At 39.7% G+C, this 17371-nt stretch overlaps 2 protein-coding genes and 1 pseudogene across 2 annotated transcripts; all 3 read right to left on the bottom strand.

Moving 5' to 3' along the window:
- Window positions 1–101: 101 nt before the first annotated feature.
- On the bottom strand, window positions 102–1458 carry LOC122866014 (annotated as a pseudogene).
- A 164-nt stretch (window positions 1459–1622) lies between these two features.
- Window positions 1623–4818, bottom strand: LOC122866013 (bile salt-activated lipase-like). Its single transcript, XM_044175113.1, has 6 exons — window positions 4815–4818; window positions 4217–4312; window positions 3562–3675; window positions 3243–3373; window positions 1931–2093; window positions 1623–1826 (listed from the first exon to the last, which is right to left on the bottom strand). Exons 1-6 carry the CDS (start codon window positions 4816–4818, stop codon window positions 1816–1818), a joined length of 519 nt encoding a protein of 172 aa, XP_044031048.1. The 3' UTR covers window positions 1623–1815.
- A 3600-nt stretch (window positions 4819–8418) lies between these two features.
- On the bottom strand, window positions 8419–17279 carry cel.2 (carboxyl ester lipase, tandem duplicate 2). The gene is made up of 11 exons (XM_044174200.1): window positions 17138–17279; window positions 13111–13258; window positions 12705–12824; window positions 12426–12623; window positions 12153–12283; window positions 11660–11767; window positions 11399–11513; window positions 9937–10123; window positions 9571–9774; window positions 8833–9042; window positions 8419–8705 (listed from the first exon to the last, which is right to left on the bottom strand). The coding sequence occupies exons 1-11, from the start codon at window positions 17201–17203 to the stop codon at window positions 8522–8524; spliced, it is 1671 nt and encodes a 556-aa protein (XP_044030135.1). The 5' UTR covers window positions 17204–17279; the 3' UTR covers window positions 8419–8521.
- Between the last annotated feature and the right edge of the window lie 92 nt (window positions 17280–17371).

Raw genomic sequence — 17371 nt, 5'->3', positions numbered from 1 at the left:
CTCCACTCTTCTGGTTTCAGGCTTTCCACCAGATTTTGGAACCTGGCTGCAGGGATTTGCGCCTACTGCGCCCTGATGTTGGGTGATAAGGCCTGGCTCACAGTCATCATTCACCACAAAGGTGTTGGATGGGGTTGAGGTCAGTGTGCTGGCTTTGGGAAACCGTCTCATCCTCTCTGGCTGTTAGCTTCATAGCAGCAACTGTAGCAACAGTTACACGGAACAAAACACGGAAAATGTTGGCAGAATAACTCTAAACTGTATTAGAAATGCTTCTGAAATGTTTCCAGTGGACATTTAAACTGCAACAGTCAGATCCCGTGGACATAAAGCTTAGAGCACATCCTATTACCTTGGGTTTATGGCAACCACTAAAATTGAGAGGGTTGTCCTCATGTAATTGACCAGTGTAATTTGGAAATGCTATGATATTGATTCACCTTACTGGCTATTACTTAATGACAGGGATCACAAATTCACAGAGCCAATATTTACACTGGTAGATACAAAAGAGGTGATATGGTTTTGAGGATGTTATTATTAGGATTAAATTCCAAATCAAAATTAAAGGAGGCGCAGTATGACTCAGAAGGTGGACGGGCATATATCTGGAACTTCATATATATTCACCCACTGCTGATGATAAAGGCTACCACTTTAGGTAGGTAGTCAAGATGAACCATGTAAAAAAAAAAAAACTGACAGGTTTATTGTACACACTTTTATTTGTATAACTGGTATCTAAAAATGTGTCACTGAGCATCTGTTACACCATGTGATGGGAGGCTAGGAAGGGTGCTGGTCCAAAGGTGACCAAAACGTAGTCTAATTTCCTGTCCAATGGAGCTCTCGTTCATCTTAGCGTCGATGTCCAGGAACTGGTGTCCACTGCTGGTAAATTCAGGCCAGGTCACAGGCACCTTCAACTTTCCTTTGTTGGGGTCTCTATGAAAATAAGTGGAGGACAAAACACTCGTGAAAGTATCCATTAGTTTTGGAGTAAAGCTTTGTAAAATAATCCTCAAGCTGTTAAAATGTTATAATGTTGCACATGCATGCGAAGTGTTTTTTTTACCCAGTTCTGGCGAAGTTAGTCCAGTAGGCAATCACATAGCCAGACAGGTCTCTGTGTCTGTCCCCATAAGCCTTTGGAAGCCGAAGGGTTTGCCAAACACGTACTGCAGGTCATCAGCGTGGTCGGCTCCCACCCAGTCATGGTAGGGTTTGCCTGGTCCAGCCATTAAACTGGGTCAGACGGCAGGTAGGAGTAGCCAGTCTCAAACTTTGCCCTTAACTTCCAAAGGCATAAAAGAAAACCAATCTTGTCTTATTTTATGATGAGTAAAATTGATGTTTTAAAAAAAAAGTTTAACCAAAAAAATCTCTTAGGGAAATGTTTTCGGAAAGAATATGTAAACTGAAGCATTCTACACGTCCACAGAATGAGTGATCTGTCATTGTGTATAGACTAAATGGTTTATCTGAGCAGTTCTTGGTTCGTTGCTGTTCAAAAAGTGCATTTGTGTTTGGTGAAAGTTGTTCAATGAAAGTCTGCTGTTTTATCTTTTAAAATAGGAACTACAAGATATTTAAAGGCAAAAGAATCAAGCAGTTGGCCTCACGTGGCGTTAGCAGCATGCAGGTAGATGGCAGTCTGTATAGGAAGCAGGAAGATGTAGTCAGTCCCAATGTCCACAGCAGTTCTCTTAATGGTGTTCTGGCTGGGTGTTGATCCCCATTTGGATGAGTATTCAGAAAAGGCAGTCTCCAAACCAGCTTGCCCCTTCTATTTGGTATAAGCAGCAAGGAGCCTCTTTAAATCGTCTCTGCAGTGAAAATAAGGTACAGAGCTCTGTTAATGAAAGGACTTTGGCCTCCACATTTCTTCTCATGCTTTTACGGTTTAACTTTCAACCTTCATTCTCGTTACCAATGGAAGGAATGTCCTGCGAGGTGAAGAGGTGTCCATCCACGTCATTAACACCTGCAAGATAGTCAATTTCAGCAGCGTTGTGGAACAAGTTGCCAGGCTGATCAGGGAGGAAGTCTCCATCAACAACAGGAGACAGAAGCAGGTTTTTCACACCAGGGATCTGAGATAAATTGACACAGAATTATTGAGGTGGCATCTTATAGCATGCGCATATTTATATGGTATTGTTAGCTTGCATGTTTTAGCTCAGTTTTGAAAACCACTGTGATAAATTGATTTTGCTCTTTTTGATGAATTGTAGGATTATCACCAAATGCCACAAGAGAGGCACCTTACATCTAACTGCAAACAAATCATTTTACTCAACAATGATGTCATCAATTTGTGGATGCAACAGATTTCTATTTTCAGAATTTGACCATATCCACAGTTTACAACATCATTTGTGAATGTTGATTGCCTGTTATGTAATCTAAATAAAGTACTTAGATCTTTGGATGTATTGCTCCATTGGCAGAAAATAACACTCAAAATCTGGGGAGCCTTGTGTGATGTGGGGAGCGGCCATGGTGAGAGTCCCAGCATCAGTTGATTTCAGACAGGCCACCATCCTGTCATCAATGGGGCAGCCGAGCTGAGCACACGATAATAAAGCTTGTTTTAAGTAGAATGGCAGAATGCCTTCTACTGTATTTAGGCAAACAAGATATTCTACTGATATTGACTTTTAGGGTGTTCCTCTGTAAAAAAATATAAAATTTAATTATTTAATATATTTCACTTCTTTAAAGTCATTCTGGCTGACTGACATTAAGTTATAAACTGTTAAACTGCAGTGGCACGACCTAAGCTCCACAGTAGCAGAGAGAAGGAAAATAAAACTGGTCTCAGCCAAATTCTTAATTAAGTGCTTCAGTCTTCCCCGGATAACGGAAAATGTCAGTGAATGATGGTGGAACAGGCTGCTGCAGTTACGCACAACAATGAACACAACATTGTACATATCATTGTACACAGAAATCAGGTTTAAAAGGAACAAAGTTTTCCTTCTTGCTGATAGTACTATTTGGCTTCAGAGCCACTTCAAGCTTTCATTTTATAACTTCTTAGGTAATGAAAGCCACCTAGATTTACTATACACACAGCAGTTTATGCAAAAGTATGAGCACATTATTACATTTATTAGCATTATTGCTTACTTTTAAATCATTAAGTCATTTATCAACCATTAATAAAGCCCTAAGTTGCAACTTACAAACCCCCACGTCTAATTAGAAGGTGGTACAGTGTTTCTACTAAAGCCTCTCACCTGGAAGCTGACACTAGCTCCACCTGCAGACTCTCCAAAGATGGCGACGTTGTCAGGGACTCCTCCAAACGAGCGGATGTTCCTGTGCACCCAGGCGATGGAAGCATGCTGGTCCCACAGACCGTAGTTTCCTGTCGTGGTGACACATTTTGAGTCGAAAGCACATCAACACAGCCAACAAGTCTGCTGACACACGGGCATCCAGGCTGGTTTTAAATACTACCCCCACTTTATTCGAGTAACTGAATGCAAAGAACACAATGTAGGCAGATGTACAGGATTTCTGCTGTTACAGCCAATTCCCATTAACTGCCCTTACCAGGTAAGCGAGAGTCCCTTGTACTGAGGAAGCCCAGGTTTCCACGGAGCAGAAAAGACCGAGGGGGATATTTTGTCCCTGAACATCGCCCCCTTCTGTTTGTACCACGCCCAGCTAGAGACACAGTCAAACAAGAGCTTTCACCTTCAATAACAGTATAAAACAGTAAAGTAAATAATACAGTAAATTGTGACATTCTAAAAAATATATTAACATAATAGTGCAGATTGTGTGTATCGTATATTGAGGGTTAGACAGACTTGAATGTGGACCTATCCTTTAACCTGTTTTTCCCCTTGATGCATATACAGTGTTAATAAACTCTTTGTAATTTGTAGATGGTAACTATAGGCAGAATACGCTTTTGAGAAATTGCATTTATGTAACATTGTTAGAATTTCCTTCTCTGTACTAAAGTTAAACCGTAAATGTGTGTTTGAGCAGCTGATAATTTGCAATCACACAAAGTTGACAGGGATGAAGTACACTCATGAAGGCAGACACCATTTTTATTATTATCACATTCCTACAGTAACATAGATTACATTTTTATCTTCAAATCACAAAGAGCAGATTAATTACTCCATGCAAATCGCGTATGCTTTTGGTTGACAAGTTTGCAAATTCTAATGAGTTAAAATTCTTACAGACTTACAGAGGCTGCTGAGGACCTTCCCAAAAACAAGACAACAGCAAACACAATCTTCAGTTTCTCCATGGCTGTCCAGAAACCAGCGAATGCCTGCAGGTGCTTATATTCACGAGACCCCCCTGCAGGAGAATGATAAATATAGCTTTTTCCTTGTGTTATACAACCTTCACACCCATACTGTCACCCTGTGGTCCAACTGACCATGATTTGACCTCTAAACCTATGATAGGAATCAGCCTGGTGTAAACTGCGACAAATGCCAACCGAATCAAGGTTAAAGGGACAGTTCACCCCAAAATCAAAAATACAGATTTTTCCTCTTACCTGCAGTGCTATTTATCCATCTAGATTGTTTTGGTGTGAGTTGCCGAATTTTGGAGATATCGGCCGTAGAGTGGTCTGCCTTCTCTCGAATAATATAACTAGATGGCACTTGGCTTATGGTGAAAGAAAATAGAATAGAAAGAAAATAGTTCCTACATGTCCTTCCTAAACTTAACAGTCTTAAGAGTCTGCAACTCTTTTTTAAGTACATTCATACAGAGACAATCTGTCCAACACACTGGTTCGCACTTGGGTTGTGAAACCCATTTATCTGTACCCATGGGCTCCTAGTTATGTTTTAAAGTGGGGGAGCAAACTTGTAAAGATACATAATTGGCAGGGGGGTCTGTTGTTCCTCCACCAAAATTTTTTTTTTTAATTTAAACAAATTTCCTGCATTTCCACACCTAACCTGACTTATGGTAACAATAAAGGATCATTTCAAAAGCAGAAAATAATCCTAATTATGCATAGTCCCTACTCAATCTTACAGTTAGATGAATAATACACATTATGAGATTTGTTGACTGTGACTGCATGATGGATGGAGAACATGCTGAACATGGGGTGGTTCTCAAAAAGAGGTTTGGGAAACACTATTCTGGGTCAGTCATCACAGAGGGGATGTAGTGGTAAAATAAAAGGTGGCTAAACTATAAATGTCTGCTGGCTAAACTGTCCAATGTTAGGTAATGGTAAACTCATAAAAAGGTGAGTAAACCCTCTGTTGCATTTGAAAAAGGTGGGTAAACTGCGTTTATGTGCGTTTACCCTCCACTACATCCCAAATAATAAAATCAACAGGGCTAATGCCAAATATTAATAGCCATGTTACACTTTAAAGAGCCGACTTGTCTCCTTCGCAAGCGTCCCATCTCCACAGCTGAATCCATCCAATCGCAAATCACTTCTGCATTTTGACATGACAATCCTACTTCTAGCTAATTTAAAGTTTGGCTAGAGTCAGTGGGCCATGCAGGTTCATTCAACATACGCTAGCATTTTCCTGTGTTCTATTTTCAGTCCATGATTGCAGTTATATTTCTTAACTTTGTAAACATTCAGATTCCTGTGGTCCAAAAATGTGTGATTTTTTTTAATAATTGTTGCTGTCAGTTGCTGAAAATAGTAAAACGATCATTGATATAGGCTGCTTAACTATAATCACCTAATTGCGGGGACTGTATGATGATAAGCTTATTTTTAAAAAGACAAAAAGTGGGGTAGCAAAACCATACGTTTGCTCTCCCTAAGTGAATAACGGGGTTGCCATTACTCCACTTGCTGAGTTGCTCAGGCGCCTAACTCTGTAAAAACAACATAATGTGTAAAGTAAATTACCTGATTCTTTTCAACAGACACAGCAGAGAGATTTCATTGCATAATAGGTAACCAGATAAGGCTTCATTTTAGAGTAATGACTGACTATCTTGCTATACAATAATATGAAGTGATCCATTTGTGTGTGTAAATATGCAATTCGTGAAATAAAAAAATATGATGCATACAGCTCGCAGGGTGACTTAATAGGTATAGGCTAGACTTAATGACTAGACAGAGTTCTTTCTTGGTAACACCATTATTTTGACATTACGACTCTTAGTCTCCCCATTTTAACTTCAGACTACACTGCCTTTTTCCTTTTCATTATCTGTAATCCAAACTCCAATCTAAGCAAGCCCAAGTATGAAAAAGGTAGCTAGAATGAAAGCATGCTGTTCCATTTCTTAGTCACCACTGAGGCATGCTACTTAGTATGCACGATTGTGCTACTTGGCAACCTACTGTACATACAGCCAACCATTGTTACTGACTGAATGTCAACATGGTCATTATTTGTTCTGGAGTAATTCTTATTAGATTTGAATTGTTAGAGGCTAACAAGCTGACATTTACCCAACCAACCAAACCTAGCTAATGTTGGCTGTCTGCTAATGGCATAAACAAGCTGCTGCAATAGATTGTATACCATCATAGAGATTTATGAAACAGTTTTGAATAAGACACTGATTCTACACACTCATTAAAATTAGATTGGAGGTATGGAGAATGGATTACAATTGATGGCTAGCTAGTAGGCAGTGTGGAAGGCTAGCAACAGTATAGTTATGTTAGTTGATAGATATGAACTGGCTCTAGTAATAACCATGGAAACTAAAAACGTACGTCCACGCGTAGATTATCCACGCACTTATCCTCACGTACACACGCACGTACGTTATACATGCATTTATCCTCACATGCACACGTACGTACGTTTTCAACGCACTTATCCTCACGTACGATATCCATGAGCAAAGTAAAAAATTACAAATTAGTAGACACATCGCCGCTACACCCGCCGTGTGCATAGTGATGACCTATGGTACGTCGCCGCCGTCGCTGCTACGTCATGACGTCACACGCACCGTCAGTTTCTCCATCAAATTCCAATAGAATCGAATGGATATTTCAACACGCACGGAACGAACGTACGTTAGACAGCTAAGTTATCCTCATTCATATCATTCCTGGCACAAAAAACGCCCCATAGACGGGCCAGCTAAATTACGTTAGCTGTTGTCAAACAAACTCCCGTATTTTGAAACCTAAATGTTGGCAGGTGTGAAGGGACTACTAACTTAATTTCGTTGTACAACCTTGTGTTGTATACTGATAAATAAATTACATTGTACTTTGTATAAATTGCATTTCTTCACTTTAATTAACCTTTGCAGATTATTGTATTTGGATTCAGTATCACACTAATGCCAAGGCCTTATAACTCCACAGCTGGTATAAGACGAAAGGGTAGAGGTCACCAAAATCTGCAAATGTTTTCCTCCTTTAAGCAAATGACTTGCTCTAGTATTTCAAGTGTAAAAGAAAAAAAACAAGCCCATCAGACACTTTTGTGGCAGGACTATAGTTGGTGATATTAGTGAGCTGGTTGCGGTCAAGGTTTCTAAAACTGCTAGCTACCCCCTTAAATACAAAACAACGCAAACGTCTTGAAGAAGTTTTTGCTGTGTTTGCTGGCCGTCCCAACCTACTAATTTTACCTCATATATCAAAACTAATGTTTAGTTAAATTCCTGTTCCTCATGAAAATAAGAGTAACAGGAGAAAATAGCCAACTCAGGGTGGGAGCTGGACAAACGGTGGCTAATAAGTTAGCTTATTTAGCTATGCAGCATGTCAGTGCCATCACAGCTTGCCATCGTTAGCCATAGCCCTGTCACTTAAGCTAGCTAGGTTCAACAGGCAGTCGTCATTTAATCTTCTAGATTGTCTCAATTATTTGTCTTGGGTTAATTAAACAAAGCTTCTCTCTGTTTCTTTGGCATGCTCATGTCATTACAGTGATAATAGCCTCTGAAAGCCTTGTTTGAAACTGTTCACCTCTTTCGTGTACTGATACAGGAAAATAATGGACTTTTGGAAATCCTCACCTCTGCCTCGTCTTATTTTCCTGTATTATGGCACATGTTGACATGTATTTAATAAACAAATTGCCTTAAAATCAACTGTCATCATATGTAAACTTGCTTAAATTAGACTGTACGCTTGCTAACGCAGATGGACTGGTAACAAAATGGTTGAGCAGGCTGAATATCAAGCTAATAAAATACATCAATATCATATTTTTGACTGTTTTGATTTTGTTTATTTTGCATTACGAAGTTAACACACACTTCTCCACCACTGATAATGTTTTGTACATAAATAAGCTCAATGCCAGAATATTATTCAGCAGTAGCATCTGTGAACATTGCTGAGCCAAAAACAATTAAACAAACCCAAAACTCAGGTGCCATACATGCAAAGTGAATCTGTTTAGCACCACATATTGTACATTTAAAGAGGCGCACACATAATAAAATAAAACCAAGAAAATATCATTTGTATTTGTCATCACTTTATTTTTTCATAGACCAATACTGATTTTGATACTCATGGTCTGTAGGTCGACACTGCAGGTGCACATGTGATTGCACAAGCTCTTTATTCTGAATTGTTTATGGGAAGGTTGGGTAGGATGTCGGTCCAGAAATGCACGTAACGGAGCCTCATCTTCTGTCTAACATAGCTTTTGTCCATTTTAGAATTTATCTCCAGGAAATGGTGTTCAGTGCTGGTGAATCTAGGCCAGGTAACGGGCACGTTCATCTCTCCTTTGTTGGGGTCTCTGTGGACATAACCAGAAAAGAGGGCATCTGAATTGGTGAATTGAATTTAGTTTTCTATTTCAGTGTCTGATTCAGGTTTGTTTAATTTCTGTGATGTCCCTATGTGTTGTCTCTGCAGAATTATACCCAGTTCTGGCGAAGTTGGTCCAGTAAGCGATCATGTAGCGGGAGACGCTGCGATGGCTAGGCCAGTACCCCAGTGGTGTGGTGAAAGGCTTTCCGAACACGTACTGCAGGTCATCAGCGTGGTCGGCTCCCATCCAGCTGGGGTAGGGCCTGCCAATACCGCCCATACGGCTGGGCTGAGAGAAGAAGTAGGAGTAGGTCCGGCCAGTTCTTTAGTGAGACAAGGAAAAAATAGGGATGTGACAATGACTACACCAAAGAGGGGTCTAATAACTAATGCACATTCACACACACTCTCACACCAATCACACACAGCAATTTGGTGTTCAGTATTAGTATGCCCAAGGACACTTTGACATGTGAGCTGGGGGGAGCTGGGGTTCGAATCGCTGATTAATGGATGAACCGCTCTACCTCTACCGCTGTCTTAAAAGACAGCCAATGTGCCACACTAAAGATTAAAAACCCACAAGGAAATAATAGGAACTTCTTACTTTGTTAAATATATATATTTAATATATTAAATAATAATAAAATGTTTTTCCTGTGATGGATTAACCCCAAGCAAATTTAAAGCCTCTTTAAATAGATTTTCCTAGCGTACTACAATGGCCACCCTTTAAGCTAAAGAAAACGTATGCCCTTGTTTTATTCCCCACCATCTAAAGCAAGGTGTGGAACAAAAGGGCTTAGAAATGAACTGACAGTGACATCTGTATATCAAGATCTCATTCTCACGTGGCGTTGGCAGCATGAAGGTAGAGGGCAGTCTGAGTAGGAACCAGGAAGATGTAGTCTGTTCCAATCTCCACAACGGTTTTCTTGACCATCTCCCTGCTGGGATTTGATCCCCAAGTTGAGGTGTATGTGGAGTACGCGTTATCCAAACCAGCCTTGCCCTTCTCCTTAGTGTATGCAGCCAGGAGCCTCTTCATATCCTCGCTGGAATAAGGAAGAGAAGGTTTGAAAATTAGTTCTGATAAAACACTTTTCTGCCTGCAAAATAGGTAATACCACCACTGTTCTCAGAAAAGTTGTTGCTCTAGGTAGATCTGTTGCAGAATTGTCAATGTTTCCCACCGTGATCAAATGGTTTGAACTCACATAGCGGTGTCCACCAGTGGGGAGTTGATTGAGGGAACATCTAAACCAGTGAAGAGGTGTCCGTCCATGTCGTTGACTCCAGCGATGTAGTCGATGTCAGCCGCATTGTGGAACAAGTTGTAAGGCTCATCCGGCAGGAAGTCGCCGTCGATCACAGGAGACAGGGCCAGGTTGTATACGAGGGGGTCTGACAAAGGCAGATACAATCAGACACTTACTATATACAGTACTATCTGTATGTTTTATACATAACTAGCATTCTAATTTGCTATTTGCTAGATCTGCTGTTGGCCTGTGAAGACCTGAAAGTAATGTATGTTTTACAGACATGCATAAAATTAAACTCTTAATATGAAAGGAATGGAAGCACCAATCAACCTCTTGCAAGTTGCTAGTTTGAATAAAACATATTAAAAAGTCACTACAGTATGTGTAGCAGTTGAAATTTGACACTGTGGCAGCAATGTCCACCAATGTGCACTAAAGAAGTTACACACATGTTTGTGGTCAGTCCCATTGGGTGTAGTCTTTGCTGTGTGTTCAAGTACACATTTTAGAAGACATTAGGCAGTGTGAGGTCACTAGCTCTTTGAGGTCAGCTTGGTTTGTGAGGACCCTTAAGAGCAACACTCACTAGCAATCCAAATTTAGCGCAAATTTCCAGATAATCAGCAAAACAGAATGCGAATTAATGCGCATTTCCATCCAAATAATGTTAATTATGTTATGTGAACATTTGGGTGCATCAAGATAAATATAATAAATATATAGTGACACTAATTCTCCAGTCGGGTGCCATTAAACCGTTGCAGAATTTGAGGGCGAAACAAGATGACTTTTTCGTGTCTCCACTGGAGCGAAAGCTTCAGTGGTTTAAGTCACATGCTTCATCTACGACTAATTCACTTAGTCTGTTTCCATTGCACTGTACAGCTGCAAATTAAGGCCAATTTTTATAGCTTCTCAACATGTGAGGTAAGTGGGTTTCACCAGACATTGGTAGTTGAGACTGATGATGAAGTCAGCAGTAACAGAGTTAAAATGCTCAGTGTTATGTGCAGTGTCAGTTTGGCACAAGTGGCATCAATATCGCAACGTTTTTGCAATATTTTGGGTTTTTTTTCCAAATGCGGAAAAAAACTGGTGGAAGGAAACACTTACTGGCTGCGTTGCCTACCGCTGCATCGTCTTACACCCAAAACACAGACTGTACACGCCATACAGAGAGGCGAAGTAGTTAAGGTACAGTAGCCGGGATTGTTGATCTGGGGAGCTGGAATGTGGTAAAATAGCTTCTTTGATACTTTTCTGGCAGGTGTTTAACAGATGTAATACACCGCTAGTCCTTTTTCCTTTGGTTATTAATCAAGGCTTAAAAGCTTACTTCACTGTGCATTGTTCTGGTAGAAAGCGATGTCTAAAATGAAAATGTAAACTAGGCTGTGTGGAGTGCAGTCCTTACGATCGGGTGAACTGGACAGACTGAGAGAGCCAGCCAGCGTTAGGAGCGCAGGATCAGTCATCTTCAAACACGCAGCCATAGTTTGATCGGTGGGGCAGTTGACCTTCAGAGCAACCTGGGGAGGGGATTCAAATCATCTTTATTTGTTTCTCAGTCCTAAAGTTATATGTACACCTTTTAAATTCCGGTTAACTATTTAAATAAAAAAGTGTTAAAAGTTCCAGAGAAGAAATAAAACATGTCAGACAAGCTGTTATGTACCTCCTCAGCGAACCTGCGGGGGTTCTTGTTGACGGCCCAGGGGCAAAGGGCAACACCGCTCTGCGAGATGGCTCTCTTGAACAGCCCTTTGTTGTGGGGAGTGAGAGTCTGTGGGCAGACAGACAGTAAAAAGACATAAGACACATTTCAATATGTTTTTTAAATTAAGTTAGATTCATATTTACAAATTGTGCATTTTATTTAATTTCATATCTATCATCTGTCTATCAATTCAATTCAATTTTATTTATATAGCGCCAATTCATAACCAAAGTTATCTCATTGCACTTTTCCTATAGAGCAGGTCTAGACCATACTCTTTATAATATTAATTACAGAGACCCAACAAATCCCACCATGAGCAAGCATTTGGCGACAGTGGCAAGGAAAAACTTCCTTTAAGAGGCAGAAACCTCGAGCAGAACCAGTCTTAATGGTGGGCGGCCATCCGCCGCTCACACAATGAGCTAGACACCCAGAAAAAGCCTCTCACCTGGAAGCTGACACTAGCTCCACCTGCAGACTCTCCAAAAACGGTGATCTTGTCAGGGTCTCCTCCAAATGAGCGGATGTTCCTGTGCACCCAGGCGATGGCGGCGTGCTGGTCCCACAGACCATAGTTTCCTGACGAAGATCAAACTTTTCACTCAATCACGGCAGGAATTAGTAATTTAATGAAACAATTTATAAAATTTGTGGGTAGGCCAACATCTTCCAGGCTCTGTACAATTCTGTTACTGTTGTGAAAAAATAAACTGGCACCTACCAGGTAAGCTAGAGTCTCCAGTGCTCAAGAAGCCCAGAGTCCCTACACGGTATCCCAGCGTCACCACAATAACATTTCCTCTGTCTGCAATCTCCTGCCCGCTGTACAGATAGTTGTCCAGGAAGTTAGCACCCATCGAGCCTCCTGCAAGGAAGCCTCCTCCGTAGATCCAGACCATGACTGGCATATCAGTGGACACTAGAGAGCAAAGACAATTGAAACCAGTTGTAGTGTAGATCTAGCATGGATGACATTCTGTGGGCTTCTCTCAGTCTTTACCTGAGCGGCCATGAGGAACCCAGATGTTGAGGTAAAGACAGTCCTCACTGCCTCTGGTGTCAGTCATGATAAGGTTCACCTGAAGGCATCTCTTCCTGAACTCAGTGGCCTGTAGAATACCTGAAGAGAGACTCACGCAGTGTAAGACTTTTGGAAATTACCAGAATAAATTATGTATATTTATACAGTATAGGCCTGATGCTCATTTACCTCTACAGCTAGAAGATAAAACCTTTTCACTAAATTCAATTAAAGTTAAAACAGAAGGGGTGGCAGAATTGGCTGCCGGAAGTTATGGCTATGATTGCTAAAGGCGCATATATATTTTTGTGGTGTGAATTATAGTTTGTAGTTATTGGTCTAGATGTAAAATCCAGTAGGTGAGAAGTTCAATCAGTCTACCCACCGTCCCACCCAGGGTGACTCTTTGGTTTCTCAAACCTTCCAGGGATGGCAGCAAAGGGGATCCCTTTGAAGACATCCATATGACGGCGGAACCCTAGACGAATGTTCTGTCCCTGCACCATACCTCCCTCTGTGTACACCACACCGAGCTACAGAAATGAAGCACAAAGAAATGCAAGAAATTAGCTTGATGTGGTAAAAAAAAATATATCTTTTTTTTCACATGGAACTACACCAATGAAATGTGGCATGCTTAGGTTACAAATATGCACCCGTTCTCATTCCCAGGTCGTCAAATACCGCCATTTTATCACCCCCCTTGGCATCTCGCACAAGGTACCCTTTATCGTCTGTATGAGAAGCACCGGGCTTTCAATTAACTCCAATGTAAAACCATCCGCAGCAATATTAGACGCTCAGAGGCACTGCTCTAGCCGGTCATTCACTCCAATATTAACCTGACCGCGGTGCTATAAGACGCTGTTAGCATCAGTCCCATTGGAGAACCGAGGACCTGACGCCCGGAAGTATTTTCCTCGCTGTTAATTCCCATGTTAAGGTTTTCCTTCAATGATGTCCTCAACATTTCTCAACACAAAAACACAAAAGTGTCCTTTCAACAATAAGATAGGTCAATGTTACAGCCATCAGTTTTAATGATTTCTCCTGCAATTCTGAGAAATAACGTTTTTTTGTCCTATTCTTTTTTATTGGCCTGCATCCACGTCACATGACGGCCAAGTTTCCTTTGTGAAAAACGAAAATGGTGGACATTTCTTTTATTCTCAGTGGAAAATGCAGTATTTTAAAATAGTTCCTGCATTAAAATGCATTTTGCTAACATTTCTAGCGAGAAATGTGCATTTTATTTTCATAATCTTTGTTCAGTGAATGTATCCTTAGTTTTGTTAGTTATTATGAAGATTCTCTCAGGTCTCAAATCGTTGCTATGGTGGTTGCTATGGACACTGGTGTGTTCGACTCCTGTTTTGGGCTGTCTGCCGTCAGTGGGCTTCATTCCTTTCTTTCTTTCTTCTGCCGGTTGGCCGTAACCTGAATCCAAACACCACTATCTCTGTTTAAAAAAATATTATAAATATAATATATATATTATAAATATTTAATCATGAAATCACCTTTCTTACGAAGGGGTTATCACACTGGACTTTACCTTCTACATCCCTCATTTAATCCCTGCACTTGTCATGTTCATATATATCATCAAACTTATATTGTGCAGTGCATTCAACCTCCACTGTTACATAATTTAATTATTTATGCACGTCACATTTAATTTTTGCTGTTGTCACCTTCATATAGTTCATACACTTAATTTCTTTGTCCATAGCACAGTCCATGTTTCCTTTGTAAAGTCAAGATTTCATTTCAAGTTTTATGTCACATTTCAAAACTATTAATATTCCATTCTGTAAACCGATTTTAAAATGTCAATTTAATTTTAATATTACTTTGTTTATTATTACCTTACATTTGTCTATTATTCTTTTTCTGTGTTGCGTTTTTTGGGAGCAAATGCCAAGACACATTCTTTGTATGCTTGCACTGGCTAATATAACAGATTCTGATTGAATGGGCTATGTCATGCTGACATTAAAATCCCAAAACAAAGAATCATAAAGATACATAAAATCTTCACGGTTGTGTAAATAGTAGCCTATGCATGCCTCAGTATTTGATGACCTGTGAATGAGAACGAGTTGGTCTTTTCAGCCATAACCCAAGCACTTCAGGCCTTCCTCCAAGCCTGTAGTAATGCCCTAGATTGTCAGCAGTATTGTACAATTATCTCTGAAGGTGACTCATTTTGGTCACAAATTCATCTAAAAGCGAAAAAAAACAAAAAGCTTCATTTTATATATTGGGCCTTCAAAGTGCTTTCTGAAACTACGCCTGGGATGGCTTGTGTCCATGAAATGAGAAAATTAAAACTTTTGGCATAGAGCTAAACCAGATACATTGACCTGGAGAGTGAGATATGTCAGTATGAAGATTCTTCATGGCTCCTGCTTTGAGATACTGACCTTTGAACCTTGACCTTGGTGCATGTTTGAAGGCTTATAATCCAGCAACTAAAGAGGCTACAGACATGGGACCAACTGTTATAGAGAGCTCTTGACTTCAGATAGCATGTGAGTATAGTCAACAACTGGGGGTGCCATCAAATAAGATTTGCTTTTTACAGCAGCTCAAGATTCAACATGTACAGGAAAAAGGTTGATAGATACAAAATAGAAATAAAATAGAAATAGAGAATGGAAAATAAGAGCTATAAACACTATATACACCTATCATTTATACAGATATATGTGATGGATAATTGCACAGAATACTTGCACAGACATTATAATATACACATGGTGTGTAGCATTATACTATATATATATATATATATATATATATATATATATATATATATATATATATATATATATATATATATATATAAATATATAAATATATATATATAGACACATAGCCTTGAGAGATGGATGAATTGCACAAAGATTTGATTGCACAGGATACAGCAATATTTAATTCAGCCTAAGTATAATTTAAATTATATATATATATTTATATGTGGATATGTATAGAGACTAATATATAAATAGATATAATTCATTGCACGGGATAATAAACATGGTTAAAATTTATTTTCACCCATTTAACAATTACATATTTAAAATCTGATTAAACAAATGTGTTTACCATCCCCTTAAACTCCCCAGTGTACTCTCAATTCAGTATTTACAACTTCCAATCCTTTGAAAAACACTAATATTTCCTGAAAACTACAGTTCCCTAGAGGCCCACCATGCAGCTTGATACAAATCAGCATCGCAGTTGTAGTTTTTCCGGTTTTCCAAGTAGTGTTGTAAATACCATCGTAAAAATATATATCTATTAAATATATCAAATATCTAGTACAGCCAAATTAGTAATTACACTGTATCTAGATAATCTATGTTAAGAAAAAGTTAAAATGTTGGTTTATTTAAGATATTTTAGCCAAAACAGGAGTCGAACACCTACAGCTTCCGCATTACGTCAATGACTGACAGCAAAAACAGCCAATGGGAAGAGAGAAAAAAGCTTTCCCCTGGATCTAGGAGCATTTCAAGCCAAAAACGCCTATGTAAAAACCTATATGGCACACTATGTCTGGCTGATTGACTGTAAATTCATTGTACAATAAGTACTTTATTAAGTAATTTAAACATTTTCCAGCAGACTTAGCGGTGAGCTGGATTCCTCTTGCAGCGATGGCTAAGGATCATGGCCTAGCCTTCCGCTATCCAAAACTTCCGCTATCCAAAACTGCCAAAAAAATAACTTTATTTCTCCTAATCGAAGGAGGAATCAATAAAACTGATGGCTGTAACATTAACATTATCTTATTGTTGAATTATCAAGGACACTTTCGTGTTTTTGTGTTGAGAAATGTTGAGGATATCATTGAAGGAAAACCTTAACATGGGAATTAACAATGAGGAAAATATTTCCGGGCGGCAGGTCCTCGGTTCTCCAATGGGACTGATGCTCACAGCATCTTATAGTGCTTATAGGTTAATATTGGCGTGAATGGACGGCCAGAGCAGTTCCTCTGAGCGTCTAATATTGCCACGGATGGTTTTACATTGGAGTTAATTGAAACCCCGGTGCTTCTCATACAGACAATAAAGGGTACCTTGTGCGTCTGTATGGGACACCAAGGGGCGTGACAAAACGTCGGTATTTGACGACCTGGGAATGAGAACAGGTTGAAATATGTTGTGACACAGACATATGAAGACTTGTGTTCCAGTACAATATATCTATCAGTGATACTCAAAAATAAACAAATAATCATACTTTCTTAATTAAGAATAGTAGCTGAATTTCAGGAAGTCTGTCGGTGCAAAAATTCTAACATTTCTTTACATACTGAACGCTATTTTACAGATACTGAACAGAGAGCTTGAACACACGGTTCTTTAGATACACTAAAATAAAATTTTTGTGACACTTACAGTGGCCGCAGAGACCGTCTCCAGAAACACGGCGACAGCTACCAAAATCCCCAGCTTCGCCATCATGACCAAACTGTGAGAAACAGGTTGATTGTCGCCAGACTTTTATACCGGAGACCCCTCCCCTAAACAACATCTGACCAGTGTGCAGTCTGTGGGCCTACATTCTCACTGTTACATAACGCATAATGTTTAACCACCTAGTGTCCACAGCACTTTCCTCAATACTCAACA

The sequence above is a fragment of the Siniperca chuatsi genome, linkage group LG18 (assembly GCF_020085105.1).
Source record: "Siniperca chuatsi isolate FFG_IHB_CAS linkage group LG18, ASM2008510v1, whole genome shotgun sequence".
Lineage (NCBI taxonomy): Eukaryota > Metazoa > Chordata > Actinopteri > Centrarchiformes > Sinipercidae > Siniperca > Siniperca chuatsi.
Note: the sequence above shows the minus strand (reverse complement) of the source record. Positions and strands in the feature narration are given on the sequence as shown.

What these genes read in the sequence shown, in the direction of transcription:
- cel.2 (XM_044174200.1), bottom strand. Translation starts at nt 17,203, where the DNA reads ATGATGGCGAAGCTGGGGATTTTGGTAGCTGTCGCCGTGTTTCTGGAG. An exon ending in CCCGCAGGTTCGCTGAGGAG is followed by an intron (nt 11,514 to 11,659) that starts GTACATAACAGC and finishes TCCCCTCCCCAG; the next exon opens with GTTGCTCTGAAGGTCAACTG. An exon ending in CCACTGGTGGACACCGCTAT is followed by an intron (nt 9,775 to 9,936) that starts GTGAGTTCAAAC and finishes TCCTTATTCCAG; the next exon opens with CGAGGATATGAAGAGGCTCC.
- LOC122866013 (XM_044175113.1), bottom strand. An exon ending in AAGGGACTCTCGCTTACCTG is followed by an intron (nt 3,374 to 3,561) that starts GTAAGGGCAGTT and finishes TCACCACGACAG; the next exon opens with GAAACTACGGTCTGTGGGAC. An exon ending in GAGCTAGTGTCAGCTTCCAG is followed by an intron (nt 2,094 to 3,242) that starts GTGAGAGGCTTT and finishes AATTTATCTCAG; the next exon opens with ATCCCTGGTGTGAAAAACCT.